The sequence below is a fragment of the Bos javanicus genome, chromosome 13, assembly GCF_032452875.1.
Source record: "Bos javanicus breed banteng chromosome 13, ARS-OSU_banteng_1.0, whole genome shotgun sequence".
Taxonomy (NCBI): domain Eukaryota; kingdom Metazoa; phylum Chordata; class Mammalia; order Artiodactyla; family Bovidae; genus Bos; species Bos javanicus.
The window spans coordinates 54,658,284-54,681,999 of NC_083880.1; the positions used below are offsets into that span (position 1 = coordinate 54,658,284).

Consider the following 23,716-nt stretch of genomic DNA (forward strand, 5'->3'; position numbering starts at 1 on the left):
GGACCTCATGCTCAGGAGAGGCCCCTCACAGGCTGCTGCTGAAAGCTCTGGGGGCAGGTGGGACCTGAGCTGGGGGTCCTGGCCCCCAGCCCCCCAGCTCTGGGAAACAGGACCAAAGCACATGTTTTTTTGGTGAAAGGACCAGCAGAAGGCTGTCGCTGACACAGTCACTGTCTGATGAGTGGGTGAATGGCTGCTGGCAGGCCCGTGGGGCCCCTCTCCCATGTAGGGGTGCATCACAGGCTCACAGGCTCCTTTACTTCTTTATTGAGGGGGTGTCCCAGTCCCTACGGGACATTAGGGTGGTTGGGCAGTGCACACCGTGGGGTTTCGCCATCACTGGTGACCAGGCTCATGGGCACTGGACCCTGAGACGGGACACAGACACCACTCAGAGCCGGCCTCTGGCATTCCACGGTGACCTGACCAGGAGCTGGGGTAGTTCAGGAGGGTGTCTTACAGGGCACGGACTCAGGTCCCCACTGACGTGAAGTGGGCAGACAGTAAGGTGGGTTTGGAGCTCAGTGGCAGGCCCTGCCCGTGTGCCCCCAGGAGGGTCTGGGAGGCGGGCATCTCATCTCATTCCATGTCCTCTCCGCCCCTACCTCAGGGAACCATCCTTCCATCGTCCAAGCTTGGTCCTCCAGAGCCATCACACTCAGCTCTGGCTGAGTGGGTGAAGTTACCATGCCTGCTACTCAGACAGGGAAACTGGGGCTCGGGGAATTGCAGTGTGTGCATGGTCCAGGGAGGCCAGAAGGGTCTGAGGGTCTGTCAGAAAGAGTCCAGGTCCTCCGCCTGAAGCCAGCACCTGGGACCAGACTCAGTCTTTGCCGAACTCCAATGCCCACTCGCTGAGCAGGGCAGGGGGCTCCCCTACCCCTGTCCAGAACCGACACCCGTGTGGGAGCTCTGGGCTGGCCTTGTCCTCTGTGCCGATGGCCACTGTATCATGGCAGGGCTGCCTGGCATGGGGACCAGCTGTGGGCTGACTCTCCTGGCCTGGTTCTTGCTGAACAGCTTGGGGGAGGATTTGGGAGGGTCAAGTGACCCCTGATCCATAGCAGAGCCCAGATGTGACATGCCTGTGGACACTGTAGCATCTGACTCGCCGTTTCTGTGGATGGAGGCTGAGACCAGACCAGGAGCAGCTCTCAGATCCTGAGTCAGTGCCACCCATGTGGTTGTCTGCCCATCTGACCATTGGTCTGACTGTCTCCCTTCTGGGCCAATGTGTTCCAGGCCCAGGGAAGACTTGTTTTAAAAGGTCTATGTTTCACTTCCGGTCTCTTGTCCACTCCTAGTCCGGCTGGTCCAAAGCAGCTCCCCCGGGGCCGCCTTCCTCTGGCTCAGGGCACCTTCCTGGGGCCGGGCTGTCCTGTCTGAGACTGGCTCCCAGAGACCAAGGAGGCGCCTGCTGTCCTGGGCATCTGAGCTGGGGCCAGGCATGACGGATGAGTCTCGGTCTCTGCCTGGCTGCTGGACAGCAGGCAGCCTGTACTCGTGGCTCCTCCTCTTCACCTATGGCCCCAGGGCTGGCATTTCTTGGAGACCTGGTCGGCCCTCCTCCACCTTGGGTGTCCACCCTGAAGCAGCTTGGAGCCAGGGCTGCAGGAGCTCAGCTGGACAGCAGAAACGGGAGTGCATGGGGATGTCCTTGTCCTGGACTGGGCCACCAGGACCCCACGGACCTGGCCTTGTTTTTGCAGAGTCAGAATGGAGACCTGGGAGGCTGAACTGCCCGAGGTATCCCTGCAGGGCTTTGCCGCCTTGGCCAGGGGAGGACATGCGAGGATGGGGAGGCCCAGGGCTGGGCGATGGCAAGCTGACCCCAGCCCTCTGGTGGCATCAAAGCTTCCTGTGACACCACCTTGGAGGGGGTGTCGAATGCCTGCTGCACAACGGGCTGACTTGGTCTTGAGCTGACCAGAGGTATGACAGAGGCCCTCGGTGGCACCAGGCCTGCGGTGGTCCTGCCTGCCGGGCTCTTCTCAGCGTCAGCTCTTGGGGTCACTGCCCTCCAATGTCAACTGGGCTGCCCAGCGGCCTGCCTTGATCTGCCCCTTTCATTTTTTTCTCCCTAAACATCCATTAGTTTGAGAACAAAGAAGACTGCCTATCACCCAACACAAATTTCTCCTCATTAAAGGCCATTTTTAGATCTGGGAGGAGAGCAATCTCTCTTGCTTTCAAAGAGGAGAGGAGGGAGGTGGTGGGGAGAGAGGAGAAGCTGAAAAGAAATGGGGCCTCTGGGATATGGGTGCTGGGTCCTGGACCTTGGATGCCCAGGAGCAGGCCCTGGGATGACTCCCTCCAGCTCCCAGGTGCTGAGTGGATGGGGGTGGAGGCTGAGTGACCCCATCCTGGTCCCCTCCCAGCTCCCTCCCAGCCTGCCTGGTGCTAGTACAAAGTCTCCCGGGTGACGTTGCTGGAGAAGGTGTGGTTGCTGGACACACTGTTGGCCTTCCTCGAGAAGGCTGGCCCCCTCCTCCTGCGGCCCCCCAGGGGACAGAGACAGGCCAGGGTGGACAGGAAGATCTGGCGGAAGTTGGCAGAGACGAGGTTGTAGAGGATGGGGTTGATGGTGGAGCTGACATAGAAGAGGGCGTTGGTCAGCATGTAGAAGTAGTGGTAGAAGTCATAGAGGAACCTGCGGGGAGAGAACACTCAGGTCGGTGGGCCCAGACACACAGGGCGGCCCTGGCCAATGTGGGGATATTTCATAATAACCTCCAGGACTCTGGTTTCTCTTGAGAGGTTTTTCTGTATACACTTCTGCCCAGCACCGGTCCGCCGAGCTGCTGAGCTGAGCTGCTGAGCTGAGCTGCGGCCACCCTCCCAAGGCAGGGCGTGCAGCTTACCTTGGCCACAGTCTCCACTTTTCCCTGCTGCCCGATGGGTGTGCCCTTCCTGTCCAAGGTCCCAGTCACCCCAGGGCTGCCAGGCTCAGCTGGGGCCTGGCCTTAATGAAACAGCCAGGGTAGGAGCCCCTCCATACAGTTCAGACAGTTGTGCACCTCACCTCGACTTGCTTTCCTCCATGCACAGGGACCTCACACCCTCACCTGGCAGCCCTGAATCTCAGAAACCCTGTGTTTGGGGCTATGCTCCACGCCCTGCACCTTCTCCTCATTCAGCCTAGCTGTGCCCTCCCCAGTGGCTCCCTGTCACTTGGAAAAGCCCACGACCCTTGACCTGGAGCCCCGCTGTGCAGAGGAGCTCACCCAGCAGGGTTCAGACTGCTGTCATGGGAAGGCCAGTGCCCGAACATCACAGCATGAGCATGATGTTCTTGGAGCCCTGGGTCCTCCTGGTGGATGACTCCTCCAGGCTGGGGGTGGGGGTGGTCCAGGGACTCTGACGGTTGCCATCTCTCACCCACAGCCAGCAGGATCAGCCCTTCCTTTCACTCTCCAGACTCCCCCAAACCTGCTGATCATCTTAGGACCTGCTTTCCTTTTCTGAAGCAGCTTCCAGGGGTGTCTGTCCCTCCACGGCCTTCTGTCCCCCCCCACCCCATCACAGCCATGCCCGAGCACATGCTGGGGGACACTGACTCCCACCCCTACCCTGAGCGGCCCCTCTCAGTGCCCCAGTCCCACTTGTTTTGGGAAGCATGCCCCCAGCCTGAGCCTCACCCCCTCTGTCCCTGCCTCCTGTACTCACGGGGTCCACTGTTTGTCTGAAATGTAGCAGAACATGAGGCGTCGCACGTGGTAGGGCAGCCAGCAGACCACGAAGGCGATGACCACGGCACCTGAGACATGGAGACACTGGCCTCAGAGAGCTGGAGGGAGAGGCCCTGTGCCCACGGACTGGAAGACCCAATACTGTTGAGATGCCTGTACTACAACAGATCTACAGGTTCAGTGCAACTTCTGTGTAAGTCCTGATGACAGTTTTTTGTAGGAGTAAAAGAACTCATTGGGAATTTCAATGGATGCTGAATAGCCAAAACAGTCTTGAGAAAAAACAATGCTGGAGGACTCATCCTTCCTGACTGCAAACTCCCCAACCACCCACAAAGCTACAGTCATCCAAATGGAGTGGTAAGGGCATAAGGACAGACGTGTAGACTCATGGGCCAGAATGGACGGTCCAGAAATAAGCCCTTCCAGCTTCCAGAAAGCTCAAATGATTTTCTATTGGGTACCAAGATCAAGCGGGGAAGGACTCTTTTCAACAAATGCTCTGGGAAAACTGGATCCCCACATACAAAAAATGAAGCTGGACCTTCACACCATCCACAAAAATTAACTCACAGTGGATCAGAGATCTAAACATAAGAGTTACGAGTATAAAATTCCTAGAAGAAAAGATACAACAAAATTTTCACAACAATAGATTTGAAAATCATTTCTTGGTGATGGCACCAAAGACAACAAAGGAAAAAAATAATTTGGATAAAAATTTAAAAACTGTATTAAAGGATACAATTGACGAAGTGGAAAGACAACCTACAGATGGGAGAAAATGTTCGCTTCACATCTGATAAGGGATTAATATCCTGGATATATGGAAAACTCAACAACAAAACTCAAGCAACCCAATTCACAAGTGGGCAGAGGACTTGAATAGACATTTCTCCAAAGAAGAGATATAAATATGCAATAAGCACATGAAAAGATGCTCAACACAACTGATCACCCAGGAAAAGCAAATCAAAGCTACAATAAGATACTGCCTCATATTCCAATTGGAGAAGGCAATGGCACCCCACTCCAGTACTTTTGCCTAGAAAATCCCATGGATGGAGGAGCCTGGTGGGCTGCAGCCCATGGAGTCGCTAGACTCGGACATGACTGAGTGACTTCACTTTCACTTTTCACTTTCACGCATTGGAGAAGGAAATGGCAACCCACTCCAGTGTTCTTGCCTGGAGAATCCCAGGGACGGGAAGCCTGGTGGGCTGCCATCTATGGGGTTGCACAGAGTCGGACACAACTGAAGCGACTTAGCAGCAACAGCATCAGCAGCATATTCCAATAGGAAGACTATTATAAAAAATAGTAAAACCCCAGAAAATAGTAATTTGTGGGAGGATATGGAGAAACTAGAACGTTTTTGCAACGTTGGTGGGAATGTAAAATGGTGCAGCCACTTGAGAAAATAGTATGGCTGTTTAAAAATATTTTCTAATTCAAAAAATTAAACATGAGAAAGTACTGTGAAAGTGAAAGTTGCTCAGTTGTGTCCGACTCTTTGCAACCTGATGGACTATATGGTCCATGGAATTCTCCAGGCCAGAATACTGGAGTGGGAAGCTGTTCTCTCCTCCAAGGGGTCTTCCCAACCCAGGGATCCAACCCAGGTATCCAGCATTGCAAGAGGATTCTTTACCAGCTGAGCCACAAGGGAAGCCCAAGAATAGTGGAGTGGGTAGCCTATCCCTTCTCCCGTGGATCTTCCCGACCCAGAAATGACCATGTGATTCAGCAATTCTACTCCAGGGCGTGTGTGTGTGTGTGTGTGTGTGTATGTGTGTGTGTGTGTGTGTGTGTGTATGTATATACATGTATGGATGTGAGAATTGGACTGTGAAGAAGGCTGAGCACTGAAGAATTGATGCTTTTGAACTGTGGTGTTGGAGAAGACTCTTGAGAGTCCCTTGGACTGCAAGGAGATCCAACCAGTCCATTCGGAAGGAGATCAGCCCTGGGATTTCTTTGGAAGGAATGATGCTAAAGCTGAAACTCCAGTACTTTGGCCACCTCATGCGAAGAGTTGACTCATTGGAAAAGACTGATGCTGGGAGGGATTGGGGGCAGGAGGAGAAGGGGACGACAGAGGATGAGATGGCTGGATGGCATCACTGAGTCGATGGACGTGAGTCTCAGTGAACTCCGGGAGTTGGTGATGGACAGGGAGACCTGGCGTGCTGCGATTCATGGGGTCGCAAAGAGTTGGACACGACTGAGCGACTGAACTGAGCTGAACTGATATATATACATAAAACTGAAAGCAGGAACTCAGATACCAGCATCTCATAGCACTATTCACAGGAGCTGAAATCAATGGAGAATGGATAAACATGTGGTCCTTGCATAGAGTGGGATATTATTCAGCCTTAAAAAGAAAGGAAATTCTGATACAGGCTACAAGGTGAATGAACCCTGAGGCTACTACATCACATGAATAAACCAGTCACAAAATCCACAAATACTGTATGATTCCACTTATATGAGCTCCTTAGAGGAGTCAAATTCATAGAGACTGAAAGTAGAAGGTGGTTGTCAGGGGCTGGGGGAGTGGTGAGAGCTTGTTACTAATGGGAAAAGTTGCAATTTTACAAGGCGGAAAGGGATGGTGGTGATGGCCCCATAGTGATATGATTGTCTACACAGCTGCCAAACTGCGCACTTAAAATGGTCAAAATGGTAAATTTTATGCTGGGTATATTTTACCAGAACGAAAAAGAGAGCAATAAAAAGCCAACTGCCTGGGAAAACTTGGGGCTGACTATGCTGTCTTGGGGAAGAGAGAAGCGTGGTCCCTGAGATAATGTCATTGTCTTGTGGTTGTAGAAGGATCTGTGGAGGTCTTGGGTTTGGGGCCCACACCCTGGCTGCTGTCCTGACCCCACAGGCCTTGAGACCCACACTGGGGGGTCTCTGGAGACCGCAGGCCTGGGGTTGACAAGGGAGTTGCCTGCTGGAAGCAGCAGAAAACAGGGGTTGGAGACACCAGGAGTTCCAGAAAGCCTATCCACACACAGCAGATACAGATGCTGTGGCCTTGCCTGCTGGACACTGCCTGCTGGTCACTCGACACCAGGCTGCAGGGAGCCGAGCCAGGCCGAGGGCTAAACACACCCGAAGTAACTCTCCTATCACTTACAGGATGCAGATGGAGGCAGAGATGATCATATCTGGGAAATACTGGAGTAATAAATGAACAAAATGAATTTTACCTGTTTCTTTTTACTGTTTAAAAACATGGTTATTGGACCATTTAACATCTCATGTGGGGCCTGCAGGCATCATGTTCCTGTTGGGTAGAGCTGCTGGGACCTTTTCCTCTCAAGACCAGTGGCTGCAGACAGTGAGGGGCTGGCAGCCGGGGCAGGGAGATGGGAGGGGGGCTGCTGGGACCAATGGAAGGTGGAGGTGGGTGCTCTGGGGGGCTGAGTGAGCTGGGGCTGCCTCAAGACAGTGGGGAGGGGTAGGTAGTTTTGAGGACCCTTCGTCATGATGCCATCTGCAGGCCCAGACCAGGCCAGGGACAGAGGGATGGAGGCAGGACCCTCACAACTCACAGAAACAGAGGGTCCACTCCACCTGACCCTCCAGGATTTCAGGATGCCCTGTTAGAACCTGTGAGGGGGGACGGTACCTCTAGCCTTTCCAGCTGGCCTAGCATGCATGGGGACCCCAATTCTGCAGCCCTGGCCTTGTGAGCAAACTACCTGATTTAAAGCCACGAGGAGGCTTACTAATTGGTGAGTGGGTGGACGAGTAGTAAATGAAGAACAGCCCGATCCCTGGAGGAACTGGCACCCCAAGCCTCGGCCTGGCACGCTCGGTTCCCCAGCTCTCTAGACCTCCCTGTTTGCGGTACCAAGCTCACCCCCACACCCACCCCAGGGCCCAGAAGTTACGTACGTAAGACCCGGACGCCGTGGCGCAGGGCCTGGACCCGGCCGGGCTCGATGGACATGCTGAAGGAGCTGTGCTGGCCCCCGACGGTGCACACCTGGCCCGGCTCAGTGGCCTGGCGGACCATCACGGTCAGTTTGTTGGCGATGACGGTGTTCAGGAAGGAGATGACCACCATGGGGAACACGAAGGACATGAAGGTGTTGATCTGCGTGAGAGGGAGGAGGGTGGCTCTGAGACTTGGGTGGGGACGCACCCTGGGGCCCACCTGCCCCCTGGTCCTCAGAGAGACAGAGGAGGGTGTCCCTGAGCCCCAGGTGGGGATGTGCCCTGGTGCTCGCCCGTCCACCGGCCCAGGTTCAGGGGCTGGAGGTGGGAGTTGCTGGGTCTGCCCATCTCCAGGCCAGCTCCACTGGCTGGCTTGAGGGTCCGCGGCCTCTCTGCCACCTCAAGGAACCCCCAGCACAGGGCCCAGCCTGGAGCATCCCGGCTTTGGTGAGGGGCTAGGCTCTGCATTTCCAGGTTTGGACAAGGATGCAGCCCCACCTGACCTCTCTTCAGCACGGCCCACCCAGCGTCCCTCATCCTGCATGTGGACAGCTCACATTAGGACACAGAGCAAGGACCCTGCCTACTGCCCCGTTGCCCACTGCCTCTCAGCGCATTGAAGAGCACTTCCTGTTGTCTCCTCTATCTTCCACCTCTCTTGGCCTCTGGGGAGACCGACTCTCCAGGTGCCAAGGGTCTTGCTGAAATCACCGGCTCAGACCTGAACTTGAGCCAGAGCCTGGCCCTTTGGCCATACTAGGCTGACCCACCTTCACAGGCACCTGCTCAGCCCGAGAGGCTGTGGCCTCTCTGAGAAAGTGCTGTTGTTCCCAATAGGGCCACAAACCTCCAGTGGATGTGTGTGACCCTGACCAGTGATGGGGAGCAGGTCTCCCATGGTCCCAAATCACCTCCCAGTGGTGGTGGTGGTTTAGTCACCAAGTCATGTCCAACTCTTGTGATCCCATGGACTGTAGCCTGCCAGGCTCCTCTGTCCATGGGATTCTCCATGCAAGAATACTGGAAGTTGTTGCCATTTCTTTCTCCAGAGGATCTTCCCAACCCAGGGATCAAACTGGGGTCTCTTGCATTGCAGGCAGATTCTTTACCTTCTGAGCTATAAGGGAAGAGGGGAGTAACACCCTCTGGTGTAAAATTGCATTTGGCTCTGTCTTTTGAGTGCTCAGCCCCACCGAGCTTGGGGGAAAGGTCTGAAGACTTGGACAATGAGGGGCTGGTGAAGCCAAGGGGCAGCTGTGGCTGGGGGCTGGGTAGGGGTGCAGGCCCAGGAGACAAATCAACTCCCATGAGTCACTACAGCCAGGTATAATTTAACAAAACAAATGTATCCAACACAGATTTTAAATGTCAAAACATTTGAAATACCACACCTCACTGAGCACAGACAGTGAAACAGCCATATATGGGGGTCTGCAAGCAGTGGACCAGGGCCCAGGCTGGTGGGTTGCAGGGTCTGGTCTGAGGCCCTGGTGGATCCCTGAGTTGGAAGAAGTCCAGGCACTGACCTTGAGGTTCCAGGGTGGGGTGAGGGCCCCAGCACTGAAGCCCCCCAGTAGAGGTTTGAGGATGAGGCTTGGCCAGCAGGGGCTTCCTCCTGGTGCAGGAAGAGGGGGTGCCTTCCCTAGGCTACTCCTGCCCCTCCAGCCTGGACTGTGGGGGTGCTAGGGGTCTGCTTCATTTTGCCATGGTTCCCAGCATGGATGGGGGCTCAGGCTTCACCCAGTTCTGCACTCTACACCCCACTTCTGGGAACAGGGGAGCAGCCCACTCCCAGCTACAAGCAAAGAGGAGTGAGTCTGCTCAGCCCTGTGCAAGCCGTCAAGGAAACACTGGAAGTGCAGCCACAGGAGAGACAGAGCAGAGAGGAAGAGCAGCTGGGGCTTTCCTTCCAGACAGAGATGCCCGGGTGTGGAGGGCTCAGCCTTAGCCTCATCTGTACGTTTGTCCCAGTGACACACGAGACCATGTGGGGATAGAAAGGCAGACTCTAAAATTCAACCAGAAAAAACAATGTAACAGTGGCCAGGACACTTCTGGAGGGAAGGATGGCAGGTCAGCAGGGAGGCCTTACTCACTATGGGAGCTCACTAACAAAGACGGCACAAGATTTGTTTGGTGCAAATAACTCAGGGGAGCAAGAGAGGCCCAAAATGTTCCCAAGGAGGCAAACATGGTAGATGGTGGAGGTGGCGTCCAAACAGCGGGGGAAGGTGGTGACAGGCTGCAGAGCTAGGGGTAGACGCTCAGGGCCTGCTGCATCCACTGTCCCTTCCCGGGACCTCCCTCTGCTGCCCAGGAACCACCCACCCCTCCTGGATTCCTGAACAATGGCACACTCCATAAGGCCCAGGTGGGTACTCTGGACAAATGCAGGGTGCATGCTCGCCTCTGCACCAGTCACACTTGTCCTCTGAGAACAGCCCCAGACCTGATGTTCAGGAGAGACCTCACCTCCGGTTGAGGGTTGGGAGGCTGCTGAGTAGGAAACTGCTTTTGTGGCCACTGACACTCTTTTCTCACCTCTGAGGGAAGGACCTGCCTAACAGTGAAACTCCCACAACAGGGGAAAGGAAAGCACCCTGGGGACACTGAGCTCCTGGATCCAGCTCTGCCCGCAGTCATCCTTCCTGGACTTTCAGTCCTTCTTGTGCAAAATAAATATTCCTTTATTGCCCTTAAGACAATCTGAATGAGTTCCTGGAATGGGTACTCTGACTCACAGAGATCTCTCTCTCTCTCTCCCTCACACACACACACACACACAAATCAAGATCAAGCAAAGATTAGAACACGGAAATAAAAGCCACAAGTCTGCTAGAAGAAATTATGAAATTTTTACTGTCATGATATACTATTGGAATTAAAAAAAAAACAAAGTAGTTTAGGCACTGCTGGAAAATTCTGCTATAAAAGTTAAGTGGTGGGAAAAAATTCTCTCAGTCCCAGGAGAAATTCCTGCCCCACTGTACCCTGCAATCACTCCTACAACTATGGCCCTGCCCTCTTGCCTCTCACTTCAGGCGATAGGGTGTGGAGAACAGGACCAGACCCCTGCCCCAGGGAGCCAGGAGGGCACAGTGTGCAGAGCTGGAGGGCCCGGGTCCTGGTGCAGGGCAGCTGCCCGTCTCCACCTCAGAGCCCATCTTTTCTGAGATGGTAGCCAGGCACACTCTGCCACAACCTCAAATGACCACTGGGCAAGCTCCAACTACATCGGGCAGCCTTCTTGGGGGCGGATGGTCTTCTGAGTGACATGTTGAGATGATTCCCTGTCCCCCCTCCTCCTTGGGGGTCTGCACCCCTGAGCTGAAAACTCCTGAGTTGGGCAGGACCACCAAGAAGTTGCAGGACCCTTGACCTGTCCACTGGTTAGCTTTGACCTCAGGCAGTCCCAGAGGGGCATGTTGGCCTCAGCATTCTCATCACTAACAGGGAGACAATGACAGTTCCAGGCTCAGGGCCAGAAGCAGAATTCACGCTGGGTTACCCAGGACTAGGGCTGCAGCCTGGGCCAAGAGGGGGCGGCGTGGGTGCTCTGAGGCACTGCCTGAGGACTCCGGGCCTGGTCTCTGCCCTCCAGCATTTGCAATTTTGTAAGGGACAGAGAGTGAAATGGTTAAACAATAATAAGATAGTGGAACAGGATACAAGTCTGTCTGGGAGGGGAGGCTGTCCCCAACCTGCCCACAAACAGGTACAAGGTGCCAATGGGAAGCACATGGCCTGGCCCGGCCCCTGGCCCTCCACAGCCCAGGGTCCTCATGCCAACACAACTCCTCTGCCACCCCCATCAAGGCTGTTGTCCTGTGCACTCTTTCTCTGAGAAGCCATAGCTGGTTTTGTGCCACCTGTCTCCCCCTGACTGATCCCATTGTGTTTAGTAAAGAGCTGGCCTCTGGACTCCCAAGCTTCACAGCTCAGCAAGCAGCCCGTGGTGAGTGGGAAGGTGCAAAACACTGCTCAGGGTGTTGGCAAAACCCAGTAGCTTGTGCAGCAGCTTCTGAAGCTGCAGGGGACAGGGGAGGTGGAGAGAAGGGACTTCCTGTCTGAACTTCCACTGTGGAGCCACTGGGATGGCCTCTTTGACTGGGCAGAGGTCACTTCCAGCAGGCGACCAGCCCAGTCAGGCCCAGGGTTTAGGGACCACCTCCTTCTAACCTCGGGGAACAAACCCTCCTCACCCAGCAAATGCTGAAAGTCCCCTCCCCTTGTGCATGCATCCTTGTTAAGTTGCTTTATTGTATCCTACTTGTGCAATCCTACGGACCGCAGTCCGCCAGGCTCCTCTGTCCATGGGATTCTCCAGGCAAGAATACTGGCGTGGGTTGCTTTGCCTTCCTTCAGGAAAAAGTGAAAGTGAAGTCGCTCAGTCGTGTGTCGACTCTTCGTGACCCCAAGGACTGTAGCCTACCAGGCTCCTGTGCCCATGGGATTTTCCAGGCAAAGGTACTAGAATGGGTTGCCATTTCCTTCTCCAGGGGGTCTTCCTGACCCAGGGATCAAACCTGGGTCTCCCACATTGTAGGCAAACGCTTCACCATCTGAGCCAAACTCACAGGTCAAACCCATGTCTTCTGCATTGCAGGCAGATTCTTTACCACTAGCACCTCCCCTAGTGGGAAGCCCTCCCCTCTCCTTGGCCACTGCCAAAGGCAGAACAGTGATGTAAGTCACTCCAGGGTCCCTGTCTGTCACCATCACTCAGCACAGCCTTGCTCAGAAAGCAAGAACCCAGAACATCTTCAACATCCACTGCCTGGGCTGCTTGATGAGTTATGATGTATCCACACCACAGGGCACTGTCAAGACAGAGAATGACCGAGAGGGAGGGCCAACGTCATGGTTTAGTGAGGAGAGCAGGAACAGAGCAGCTGGCTTCTCTGTGGAGTAAGAGGCCAGCTCAACACCAGGCGGCTCCCTGGAGAGAAGCCTAACAGAGGCCAACCCAGGGAGAGGGCTGGGAGCTGGGGGCTCCGGACATGTCCTCTTGACCTTAAATGAAATCAATGAATTGAATGAATGTGTGGCAGCTGCCCAGGTCCTGTACCCATGGCGACACGCCAACCACACACCCCTCTTGCCTCCCTGGGGTGGAGTGTTGTAGGTGGAGGGGACTGATCTCAGCACATCCACTCTCACATCAGGGGCAGGACACTGGGTCTGGGATGGCAGAAAGGTCCTTCCAGGTGACACAACCCAGAATCTCCTGGGGCCGACACCATCTGGGGTGACTGCCCTCTATCATCCCTCATCTCAGTGGCCCCCAGATACTCCAGACACTGCTGGAACCCCTCCAAGAGGGTGCACGGTCCACAGCAGACAAAAGTCTGGGAGAGAAGACAGACCAACATCGAGGCCCGCTGCTCTGTGGGTCAGGTCAGTGCTGACCGCAGAGCAGAGCGTCTGAGCCTCCCCCAGAATTGCCTGTGCTGCTCAGGCACCAAGTTACTCATCTTAGTGCCTGAAAGGACATCTTGGAGAGGGGGCTCCATAGATTGGGTGCACCTTGGGCTTAGCTTGACTGCTCGGCCACTGGTCTTGTTCCTCACAGTGCAGTCCCTCAGCGTTAGATGGTTCCAGTACCAGAATTTGGCTCAGTATAAAAGAGGACATTCTAAGTCCATCTAACTTCCACTTTCTAGATGATACACATCATAACCCTTGACAGATGCATTCCACCAGCCAGACCCACGCTTAGTGCTGTGCACGGGTCACCTTGTGGAGTATGCATGGAGAAGCTACTGCTACTCTCATTTTACAGAAGACAAAGCCCAGACCCAGTCTGACCTGCATCCCGGCGCTCACCTCCATCGTGGGGCTGGTCTGTGAGCAGAGAGTAAGTGAACAGAGCACCCACTGGTTGTGGGCAAGTGGAGGGACCTCATTCTCATCTGTAAAGCCTCGGGGAGGGGGGCACGCCCCACCCCAGATTCCCAGAGGGGACACTTTGGGTAACTGCAGAAATTTGAGCACACTTTCTAGTGCAAAGGCCATGACTCCTTTCAGGACTGAACCTCCATCCATCACTCTCTCTTTCTTTGGTCTCCCCTCTGCTCCACTCTGGTTCTCATGCTCATCTTCTGGCTTGGAATTTCTGGGAGAGGGTGGACCAGGGTCACCAGCGACTCAGAGTAAACAGAATGCTCGAGCCCCAGAGAGCCTCGGGGTTCAGCACCATGGACAGTGCCCACTGGCCGCTGGCCTGGTGGGGAGAGATAAAGAGATTGGGCTGGGGAGGGCCTGGGTCGGGGGAGTAGGGCCAGCTTGGGGCAGGGGCCATCAGGAACACTCCACACTGTCCTCACTGCTCCTAGACTCTTTGTGACCTCTGATGAGGGGCAGGTGAGCAGCCTGTAAACCTCTACAGGAGCCTCACCAACTGCCCCACTGCCTACACAGGCAGCAGCTCTGTCTGTGTGAGTCTTTGTCCTCTTGAGTGCTGGAGCCATGGAGATATGCTACCTCCTCCCCCACCCCCCGCCCCTCCTGGGTAGTCACATCCTGTCTGCTCTGGCTGCGCTGCAGTGCTGGCACCAGCCCGGCTCCAGGAGACCCTCAATTGGATTAGGGAAATGGCCTCTTACCACCCCTGCCCCTCCACCCTTGCTGGGTCAGCCGTGCTCCTCCTCAAGGAGAGAGGATGGGACTCCTACCCTCAGCAGCACACAGGCGAGGTGCTGGGGCCTGGACTTGGCTGTGAGCTGGTGGGGGCTCATTCATCACTCTGGGTGTGGAAGCTGGGGTGGCAAGTCACATTCCAGTGATTCCAGCCCCTCTCAAAACTGCTTCAAAACCATCTGTGGGCTGGAGGCTTGTTTGCCATGTTTTCAAACACCTCTTGGCTAAAAAGCCCATGAGAATATTCAGACCAGTGGGATGTCTGCTGATTAGCTACCAACAGGGCTGGAAAAGTCCTTGACTGGGACAGGCACAGGGCAGGGGATGGAGGCCTAACCCTGGGCCTGGCCCCTACCTCTGTGCATGTGGGCAGGAAGGTACCTTGGTGGTCACCTGGGTATCTACATGGAATCATGGTCTTATCCCGACCCATACTTCACACCACAATGGCAACAAAGCCTGCCTTGCAGGGCAGCTCCCAGGCAGTAAAAACTGACTGCTGTTACCCCACTATCCACACACGAGCTCCTGTGGTCATTGCCAAGCCTCCTGTTTGTGTTTTCCTGCTGTGTGGGACCACAACTTGACTCAGGATCACCAGTGGTGCCAACTCTACACCTGTTTTGGAGGTTCTGTGTGCACATTGAAGGAACTTAGCCATCAGAGAATGCTCTCGGCTCCAAGCCAGGAAAACCTGGGGGCCTGGTCTTAACTGAGAGCCTCTAGGACCAGTGGCAGAGAAGGCAATGGCACCCCACTCCAGTACTTTTGCCTGGAAAATCCCATGGACGGAGGAGCCTGGTAGGCTGCAGTTCATGGGGTCGCTAGAGTCAGACACGACTGAGCGACTTCACTTTCACTTTTCACTTTCATGCATTGGAGAAGGAAATGGCAACCCACTCCAGTGTTCTTGCCTGGAGAATCCCAGGGATGGGGAGCCTGGTGGGCTGCCGTCTATGGGGTCACACAGAGTCGGACTCTACTGAAGCGACTTAGCAGCAGCAGCAGCAGCAGGGCCAGTGGATGTGGGGAGTGGATTTCTGGGGAAATGAGCAAACTCCCCAGCTGTGCTGGAGAGTGAGTCCTGTAGGACTGGGCACCACTGTGCTGTTGAGACCGGGGTCCAAGCTGGTGTCCATGTATTCCAGAAAGGGATTACCAGGAAGGAGTGGTGTCCCCACTGCAGTATGACTGTCCCTCACCCTGTCCTCCACCTCCAGGGCCAGTGGGAGTGGCCCTACCTTGAGTTCACTGGCAGCTGATTCTCCAGCTCCACAATTTTTAGTGTTTTCTGGTCATGTAATTGTGTGGGCAGCTCAGCAAATATCCTGTTCCTTCCCAATTTCAAATTACTGTCCACTGACGTGTGGTCACTGTGCTCCCCGTGGACATCAGGCCCTGAACTCTGAGTCTCGGCTCCTCTCAATAGAATTAGAGCTCTGTCCTTGCTTAGGGCAATCTGATTATGGTGGACTTGGAGCCGAGTGGCTGGTGTCAGGGAGGGGGCCTGAGAGCGGCCATCCACGTCCCCCTAGACCCCACTCAACCAGTGTTTGGCTCTAGTTTTCTCCCAAGCTGACCAACCCCTGGGCATGGGGGGCACCCTGTGCTCTGGTCTTGACCCTGGGAAATGACGCAGGGGTTCCCTCAGCCAGGCCGCCTGGGGCTCCCACCTGGATGGCTGTGATGAGGAGGGAGGGTGCCTTAGAAGTGACGGTGGGGTCCTGCACTCCCACTCCACTCAGCCCCCACCAGTGCGGGTGGGCCTGGCTGCCCTGCACTCTAGGATCACTTCACTTCCATCAGTGAAGTGAGAGGGAACACCTGGGGGGGGGGTGGGGCTGGCCGGCATCCTGAAGTTCCTTCTCCCACACCCGTATCTGATGAAGACCACTCTTCCTCCACCCCCAAGAGACTCCTGGCTGCGTGACCACATGGGGTCCACCGCACTATACTCCTCATGGCCATGCAGGGCCCTCTGCAACAGGGAACAGGCTTGGCTTTTGCGTGTTGTGGGTGGCCCAGGCATGCGTGGCTCTCCGCCCTTTGCATGTGTGTGTGGGGGTCCTGAAGGGTGATTTCTATTTCTAGAAGCAGAGCAAAGAACAGAGCCACCCAGGCTGGGGCTGGGCCAGGCAACCCAAGCACGTGCCCTTCTCAGACTGGACCTGCCTCCTGCCTATAAACACAGGGTGGTTGGTCCACCTGGAGGACCAGGGGATGGAGGCAGCCCAGGCCGGTCCCCAGCTGCAGAAGGACCCTGCGTGACCCAGGCCCTGGGTGCCTGGAGCACTATTGACAGTCTGATCCTGAGGGCCGGGGTCAGAGTGGGTGCTGATTGGTGCCCAGGGGAGCTTCGCTCTCTTGAGAGGCAGGTCAGCAGCTCACAGGGACTGTGAGAGGCTTACTGATGCCCCACTCAAGGCTCATCAGCCCTTTCTTTCCTCACAGTAACTCGAGGTGGCTGTAACTCAGACTATTACCTGGAGATGCACCTGGGCAGCTGGCTCCCTCCCAGCCCAGGGGCCATGGATGGAGGAGCAGGGACAGGCTCTGTGTCTCTTCTGGAATGTTCCAGCACCCTCCTTTGTTTATCTGAAGTTCCCCTCCTCAACCTTTCACAGGCCCTTACCCCCCAAGTACTGACAAGAAGTCCTGTGGAGACAGGGGGATGCGGTGGGAATGTTGGACAGGGATCATTTGTGTCATTTGACTGGACTGTCTGACCCCAGAACTTGGGGACTGTTTTTTAAATTTCTTTGTAGACTCTGTTCCTAGGGACAGGTTGCCAGCAGCTGGCTGGCCAGGAGGGGACTGGTTTCATAAAGGTAACTGGATACCACCTGTGATGTCCCATCCTTCCAGTCACACTACACAGAAAGGGGGGTGGGCAGAAGGGTGGGGCTCTTTTGCCTGTATTTCCTATGAACCAGCAAATCTAACCTGTGGGTCTGACTTGAAAAACCAGCAACATGTAATTAAAGCTTGACAGAGGAGAGCTGGCTGCTGAATGAGCTTAAGTGACTGTGAAATTAACCTCGAGAGGGGATGGCAAGAGGGGCCCATGCAGGTGAGCTCAGGTCGAGATGAGCACCTGGCATCCTGCAAGGGGTCCATGCTGCGACGGTGTCTGAGTTGTCCTCCCTCGAGCCCCCAGACACCAGTCACACTTCAGTGGGTGTATTGTGCATGCGTGTCTGTATGTCTATGCATGTCTATGTGTGTCTATGTGGGTATATATGTGTGTGAGCTGCATGTGTGCACAGCTGTCTTCCATGTCTGGTCCTGTTTAGCCCTTTGGTGCAACCAAGCAGGACACTCTGAGCTCTTCATGAAAGGGTTAGTTGCTCAGTCATGTCTGACTCTTTGTGACCCTATGGACTGCAGCCTGCCAGACTCCTCTTTCCATGGGATTCTCCAGGCAAGAATACTGGAGTGGGTTGCCATTTCTTCTTCCAGGGGATCTTTCCTATTCTGTGATTGAACCCTTGTCTCCTGCATTGGCAGGTGGATTCTTTACTGCTGAGCCACCAGGGAAGCCTTCTTGAGGCAACCCCCTCACATCTTCTGTTTTAGCTCATCTCTGAAGCACCAGATAATAGTATCTGATGCACATTTCCGAGTTGTGGCACAGATGCTGAAAGCAGATGAAGATGGCAACTACTTGAGGATCTCGCACTCGTAGCCCCCAAGCCTCCTGGAGCTGGAGGACTGATAACCTGAACCCCAGTGGCCCCGCTCCAGCACCTCCGCACAACCAATCAGAGAACTGTACAGGAGCTGATCACACACCCTGTGATGCCCACCCCTCCTCTCAGACAGCCTTTAAAATGCTCCCCTGAAACCCATCAGAGAGTTCAGGCTTTTTCAGCCCCAGCTGCCCTGGACTCTGGGTTTGGTGCCAACAGTAAACACTACACTTTCCTTGTCACTGGACTGGCTTGACTGTGCGTGGGTGAGGGGACCGATGTGGTTTGGTGACGTTGGCTCAGGAAGACCCAGGTGGTGACTCCAGTGACAGAAATGCCTCATGACTGAGGCCTTGGCCTCCCCACAAGTGGCCTCTGAGAAGACCATCAGGTTCCAGGTGTCCAGCTGCTGCACCCCAGATCCTGAGCAGACCCCACACTCCCCAATCCATGTCACTGCCAAGGGGACATGTTTCTAAACAAACTTCCCCTCAGCCAACATGGGCCTCAACAGTCACCACTCTCTGGTTTCTGTGGAGGGAGGAGAACAATCTGGGTGATATTCAGCAGGTTCTGAAAATTAGACTCTGATCAAGAGGGCGGTTGAACATGGAGTCCAAATTTGGTGTTTAGACCAGATGCCTTTGAAGGAAGCTCTGAGCCAGAAATGGGGTTTGACTGGAGCCTCGGCTCCCTGGACATGTGTCCCCTGACCCCTGGGGAGTGGTCTGCAGCCTCAGCCTCATGGCCCACAATGGAGCAAACAGCCCTCTCTTGCCTGTGCATTCATTTATTTTACATCATTTACCCTCGGTTCACCCTCACATTAATTAATGGGGGAACGGGACAGCAGCCTTGAAGGGGACGGCAGAGGTACTGTCTTGGCTTGGCGTGAGGACCCTGGGCTGTAGGGGGTCAGGGGCTGGGCCAGGCCGTGTGCTTCCCATTGGCACCTTACACCTGTTTGTGGGCAGGATGGGGACAGCCTCCCCTCCCAGGCAGACTTGTGTCCTGTTCCACTTTCTTGTCATTGTTTAACCATTTCACTCTCTGTCCCTCACAAAATTACAAATAGTGGAGAGCAGAGACCAGGCCTGGAGTCCTTGGGCAGTGCCTCAGAGCACCCACCCCACCTCCCACCCCCAGGTTGCAGCCCTACACAGAGGGTAACTGCTTTGGACTGAACATGTGTCCCCCAGTCCAACCGCTGAATCCCAACCCCCAAGGCGATGTGTTGGGAGGTGATGAGGTCATAAGGGTGGAGCCCCATGATTAGCTTAGAGGCCCCAGGGAGACCCTGCCCGCCCACCCATGTGAGGACAGCAAAAGGACATGGCCTTTTTTTTCCTTTTCACTTTCTTCTTCTGTTTTTTTTTTCTTTTCTCTATTTTATGATTTTAATTTTCTTAAACCTATTATATATTTTTATACATTTATTCTTTTGTTTGCCTTTCCTACTATTCTTTTCCCCTTCTAGTTAATCTTCAATGTATATAAATCTTCTTCATCTACCTCTATTTAACTTTGCATATCTATTCTTTCTTTCTTTTCTTTCTTTCCTTTCCTCTCAACATATTTGTTAGTTTTGTTTTCATTGCTTTATTCCCCACTTGGCACCTTGCTTTAGTTTTGTTTTCCAGTTTGTGCTTTAGTTCAGTTCAGTCACTCAGTCATGTCCGACTCTTTGTGACCCCATGAATCGCAGCACGCCAGGCCTCCCTGTCCATCACCAACTCCCGCAGTTCACTCAGACTCACGTCCATCGACTCAGTGATGCCATCCAGCCATCTCATCCTCTGTCGTCCCCTTCTCCTCCTGCCCCCAATCCCTCCCAGCATCAGAGTCTTTTCCAATGAGTCAGCTCTTTGCATGAGGTGGCCAAAGTATTGGAGTTTCAGCTTTAGCATCATTCCTTCCAAAGAAATCCCAGGGCTGATCTCCTTCAGAATGGACTGGTTGGATCTCCTTGCAGTCCAAGGGACTCTCAAGAGTCTTCTCCAACACCACAGTTCAAAAGCATCAATTCTTCAGTGCTCAGCCTTCTTCACAGTCCAACTCTCGCATCCATACATGGCCACTGGAAAAACCATAGCCTTGACTAGACAGACCTTTGTTGGCAAAGTAATGTCTCTGTTTTTGAACATGCTGTCCAGGTTGGTCATAACTTTGCTTCCAAGGAGTAAGCGTCTTTTAATTTCATGGCTGCAGTCACCATCTGCAGTGATTTTGGAGCCCCCCAAAATAAAGTCTGACACTGTTTCCACTGTTTCCCCACCTATTTCCCATGAAGTGATGGGACCAGATGCCATGATCTTCGTTTTCTGAATGTTGAGCTTTAAGCCAACTTTTTCACTCTCCACTTTCACTTTCATCAAGAGGCTTTTGAGTTCCTCTTCACTTTCTGCCATAAGGGTGGTGTCATCTGCATATCTGAGGTTATTGATATTTCTCCCAGCAATCTTGATTCCAGCTTGTGCTTCCTCCAGCCCAGCGTTTCCCATGGTGTACTCTGCACGTAAGTTAAATAAGCAGGGTGACAATATACAGGCTTGATGTACTCCTTTTTCTATTTGGAACCAGTCTGTTGTTCCATGTCCAGTTCTAACTGTTGCTTCCTGACCTGCATACAAATTTCTCAAGAGGCAGATCAGGTGGTCTGCTATTCCCATCTCTTTCAGAATTTTCCACAGTTTATTGTGATCCACACAGTCAAAGGCTTTGGCATAGTCAATAAAGCAGAAATAGATGTTTTTCTGGAACTCTCTGGCTTTTTCCACGATCCAGCGGATGTTGGCAATTTGATCTCTGGTTCCTCTGCCTTTTCTAAAACCAGCTTGAACATCAGGAAGTTCACGGTTCACATATTGCTGAAGCCTGGCTTGGAGAATTTTGAGCATTACTTTACTAGCGTGTGAGATGAGTGCAATTGTGCAGTAGTTTGAGCATTCTTTGGCATTGCTTTTTTTTGGGATTGGAATGAAAACTGACCTTTTCCAGTCCTGTGGCCACTGCTGAGTTTTCCAAATTTGCTGGCATATTGAGTGCAGCACTTTCACAGCATCATCTTTCAGGATTTGAAATAGCTCAACTGGAATTCCATCACCTCCATTAGCTTTGCTCATAGTGATGCTTTCTAAGGCCCATTTGACTTCACATTCCAGGATGTCTGGCTCTAGGTCAGTGATCACACCATCATGATTATCTGGGTCATGAAGATCTTTTTCGTACAGTTCTTCTGTGTATTCTTGCCACCTCTTCTTAATATCTTCTGCTTCTGTTAGGTCCATACCATTTCTGTCCTTTATTGTGCCCATCTTTGCATGAAATGTTCCCTTGGTATCTCTAATTTTCTTGAAGAGATCTCTAGTCTTTCCCATTCTGTTGTTTTCCTCTATTTCTTTGCATTGATCACTGAAGGAGGCTTTCTTATCTCTTCTTGCTATTCTTTGGAACTCTGCATTCAGATGCTTATATCTTTCCTTTGCTCCTTTGCTTTTCGCTTCTCTTCTTTTCACAGCTATTTGTAAGGCCTCCCCAGACAGCCATTTTGCTTTTCTGCAGTTCTTTTCCATGGGGATGGTCTTGATCCCTGTCTCCTGTACAATGTCATGAACTTCATTCCATAGTTCATCAGGCACTCTATTTATCAGATCTAGGCCCTTAAATCTATTTCTCACTTCCACTGTATAATCATAAGAGATTTGATTTAGGTCATACCTGTATGGTCTAGTGGTTTTCCCTACTTTCTTCAATTTCAGTCTGAATTTGGCAATAAGGAGTTCATGATCTGAGCCACAGTCGGCTCCTGGTCTTGTTTTTGCTGACCGTATAGAGCTTCTCCATCTTTGGCTGCAAAGAATATAATCAATCTGATTTTGGTGTTGACCATCTGGTGATGTCCATGTGTAGTTAGTTTTGTTCTTAACTGGTAAATGTAATTTTTGATGTCTTTTGTTCACCGGGTCAATCTATTGTACTTTATTTTTATTGGACTGTTTTGACTTTGCTCATGGGTGTATATGTATATGTGTATATTCCATTATTTTAATTGTTATTTGCCTGATTTTGTAACTGCAATTTGTCTGGGGTTCATCTTTGGTTTCCTGTTTTTGCATATCTGTTTTAATCTCACTTAATGCCATAACAAACCACTTGTGGAATCTTTGTTCCTGAACAGGGATCAAGCCCTGAGCCTTTGGAGGGGGAGCACTGACTCCAAGACCCTAGACTACCAGAGAACTAACCCTAAGGGGTATCAAGTAGTGAGAACTCACACAAAGGAAATCACTGTAATATAAGACCAGGCATCACCCAACCACCAATAGCACCCTGTGTAGGACGCCTCATCAAAACAACAAGCAAAACAAAAATACAAACCCAATCATCAACAGATAGGATTACCACCTCACTCAGCCTTCCCCATTAGAGGAAAAACAAACAAGCAAACAAACAAAAACTCAGCACAAATCTCACCCTATATAAAGCTTACACAAACCACTGGACCAAACTTAGAGGGGAGAAACCAAAAGGAAGAAAGAATTCAACCTTGAAGCCTGGGAAAAGGAGACCTTAAACACAATAAGTTGAAAAAGAAAAATGAAAAGGCAGAGAAATACTACATAAATGAAGGAACAAACTAGAAAAACGTAAGTCCAAATAAATGAAGAGGAAATAGACAAACTACTTGAAAAAGAATTCAGAATAATGATAGCAAACATGATCAAAAACCTTGAAAGCAAAATGGAGAAAATGCAAGAATCAATTAACAAAGACCTAGAAGAATTAAAAAATAAACATGCAGAGACAACACAATTACTGAAATTAAAAATACTCTAGAAGGAATCAATAGCAGAATATCTGAAGCAGAAGGATGAATCAGTGAGCTGGAAGACAAAATGGTGGAAATAACTTCTGAAGAGCAGAATAAAGTAAAAAGAATGAAAAAAAAAAAAAACAAAACACAATAGTTTCAGAGATCTCTGGGACAATATCAAATGCACCAACTTTCCAATAACAGGAGTCCCAGAAGAAGAAGAGAAAAAGAAATGGTATGAGAAAATTTTTGAAGAGATTATAGTTGAAAATTTCCCCAACATGGAAAAGGAAATAGTCAGTCAATCCAAGAGGCACAAAGAGCCCCATACAGGATAAACCCAAGGAGAAACACACCAAGACACATACTAATCAAACTAACAAAGAATAAACATAATGAAAGAATATTAAAAGCGGCAAGGGAGAAGCTACAAGTAACATACAAGGGAAATCCCATACGCTTAATAGCTGATCTTTCAGCAGAAACTCTGCAGGCCAGAAGGGAATGGCAGGATATACTTAAAGTACTGAAAGGTAAAAATCTACAACCAAGATTACTGTACCTAGCAAGGATTTAATTCAAAATTGATGGAGAAATCAAAAGCTTTTCAGACAAGCAAAAGTTAAGAGAATTCAATACCACCAAACCAGCTTTACAACAAATGTTAAATAGACTTATGTAGTCAAGAAATACAAGACAGGGAAAAAAGATCTACAAAATCAACCCCAAACAATTAAGAAAATGCAATAAGAACATATATATCAATAATTACTTTAAATGTAAATGGATTAAATGCTCCAACCAAAAGACACAGACTAGCTGAATGGATACAAAGACAAGACCCATATATATGCTGTCTGCAAGAAACCCACTTGAGACCTTAAGACACGTATAGACTGAAAGTGAGAGGATGGCAAAATATATTCCACGCA

The 23,716-nt window shown here is 52.1% G+C and overlaps 1 protein-coding gene across 1 annotated transcript in view; it reads right to left on the minus strand.

The window, feature by feature from the left end:
* Positions 1 to 251: 251 nt before the first annotated feature.
* Positions 252 to 23,716, minus strand: part of NTSR1 (neurotensin receptor 1) — a 51,882-nt gene continuing 28,417 nt past the window's right edge. The window contains exons 2-4 of the mRNA XM_061436960.1: positions 7,602 to 7,803; positions 3,667 to 3,757; positions 252 to 2,650 (exon numbers count right to left, since the gene is read on the minus strand). Of these exons, the coding sequence (XP_061292944.1) occupies positions 2,401 to 2,650; positions 3,667 to 3,757; positions 7,602 to 7,803 (543 nt within the window). The 3' untranslated portion in view covers positions 252 to 2,400. The remainder of the gene's footprint in view (positions 2,651 to 3,666; positions 3,758 to 7,601; positions 7,804 to 23,716) is intronic.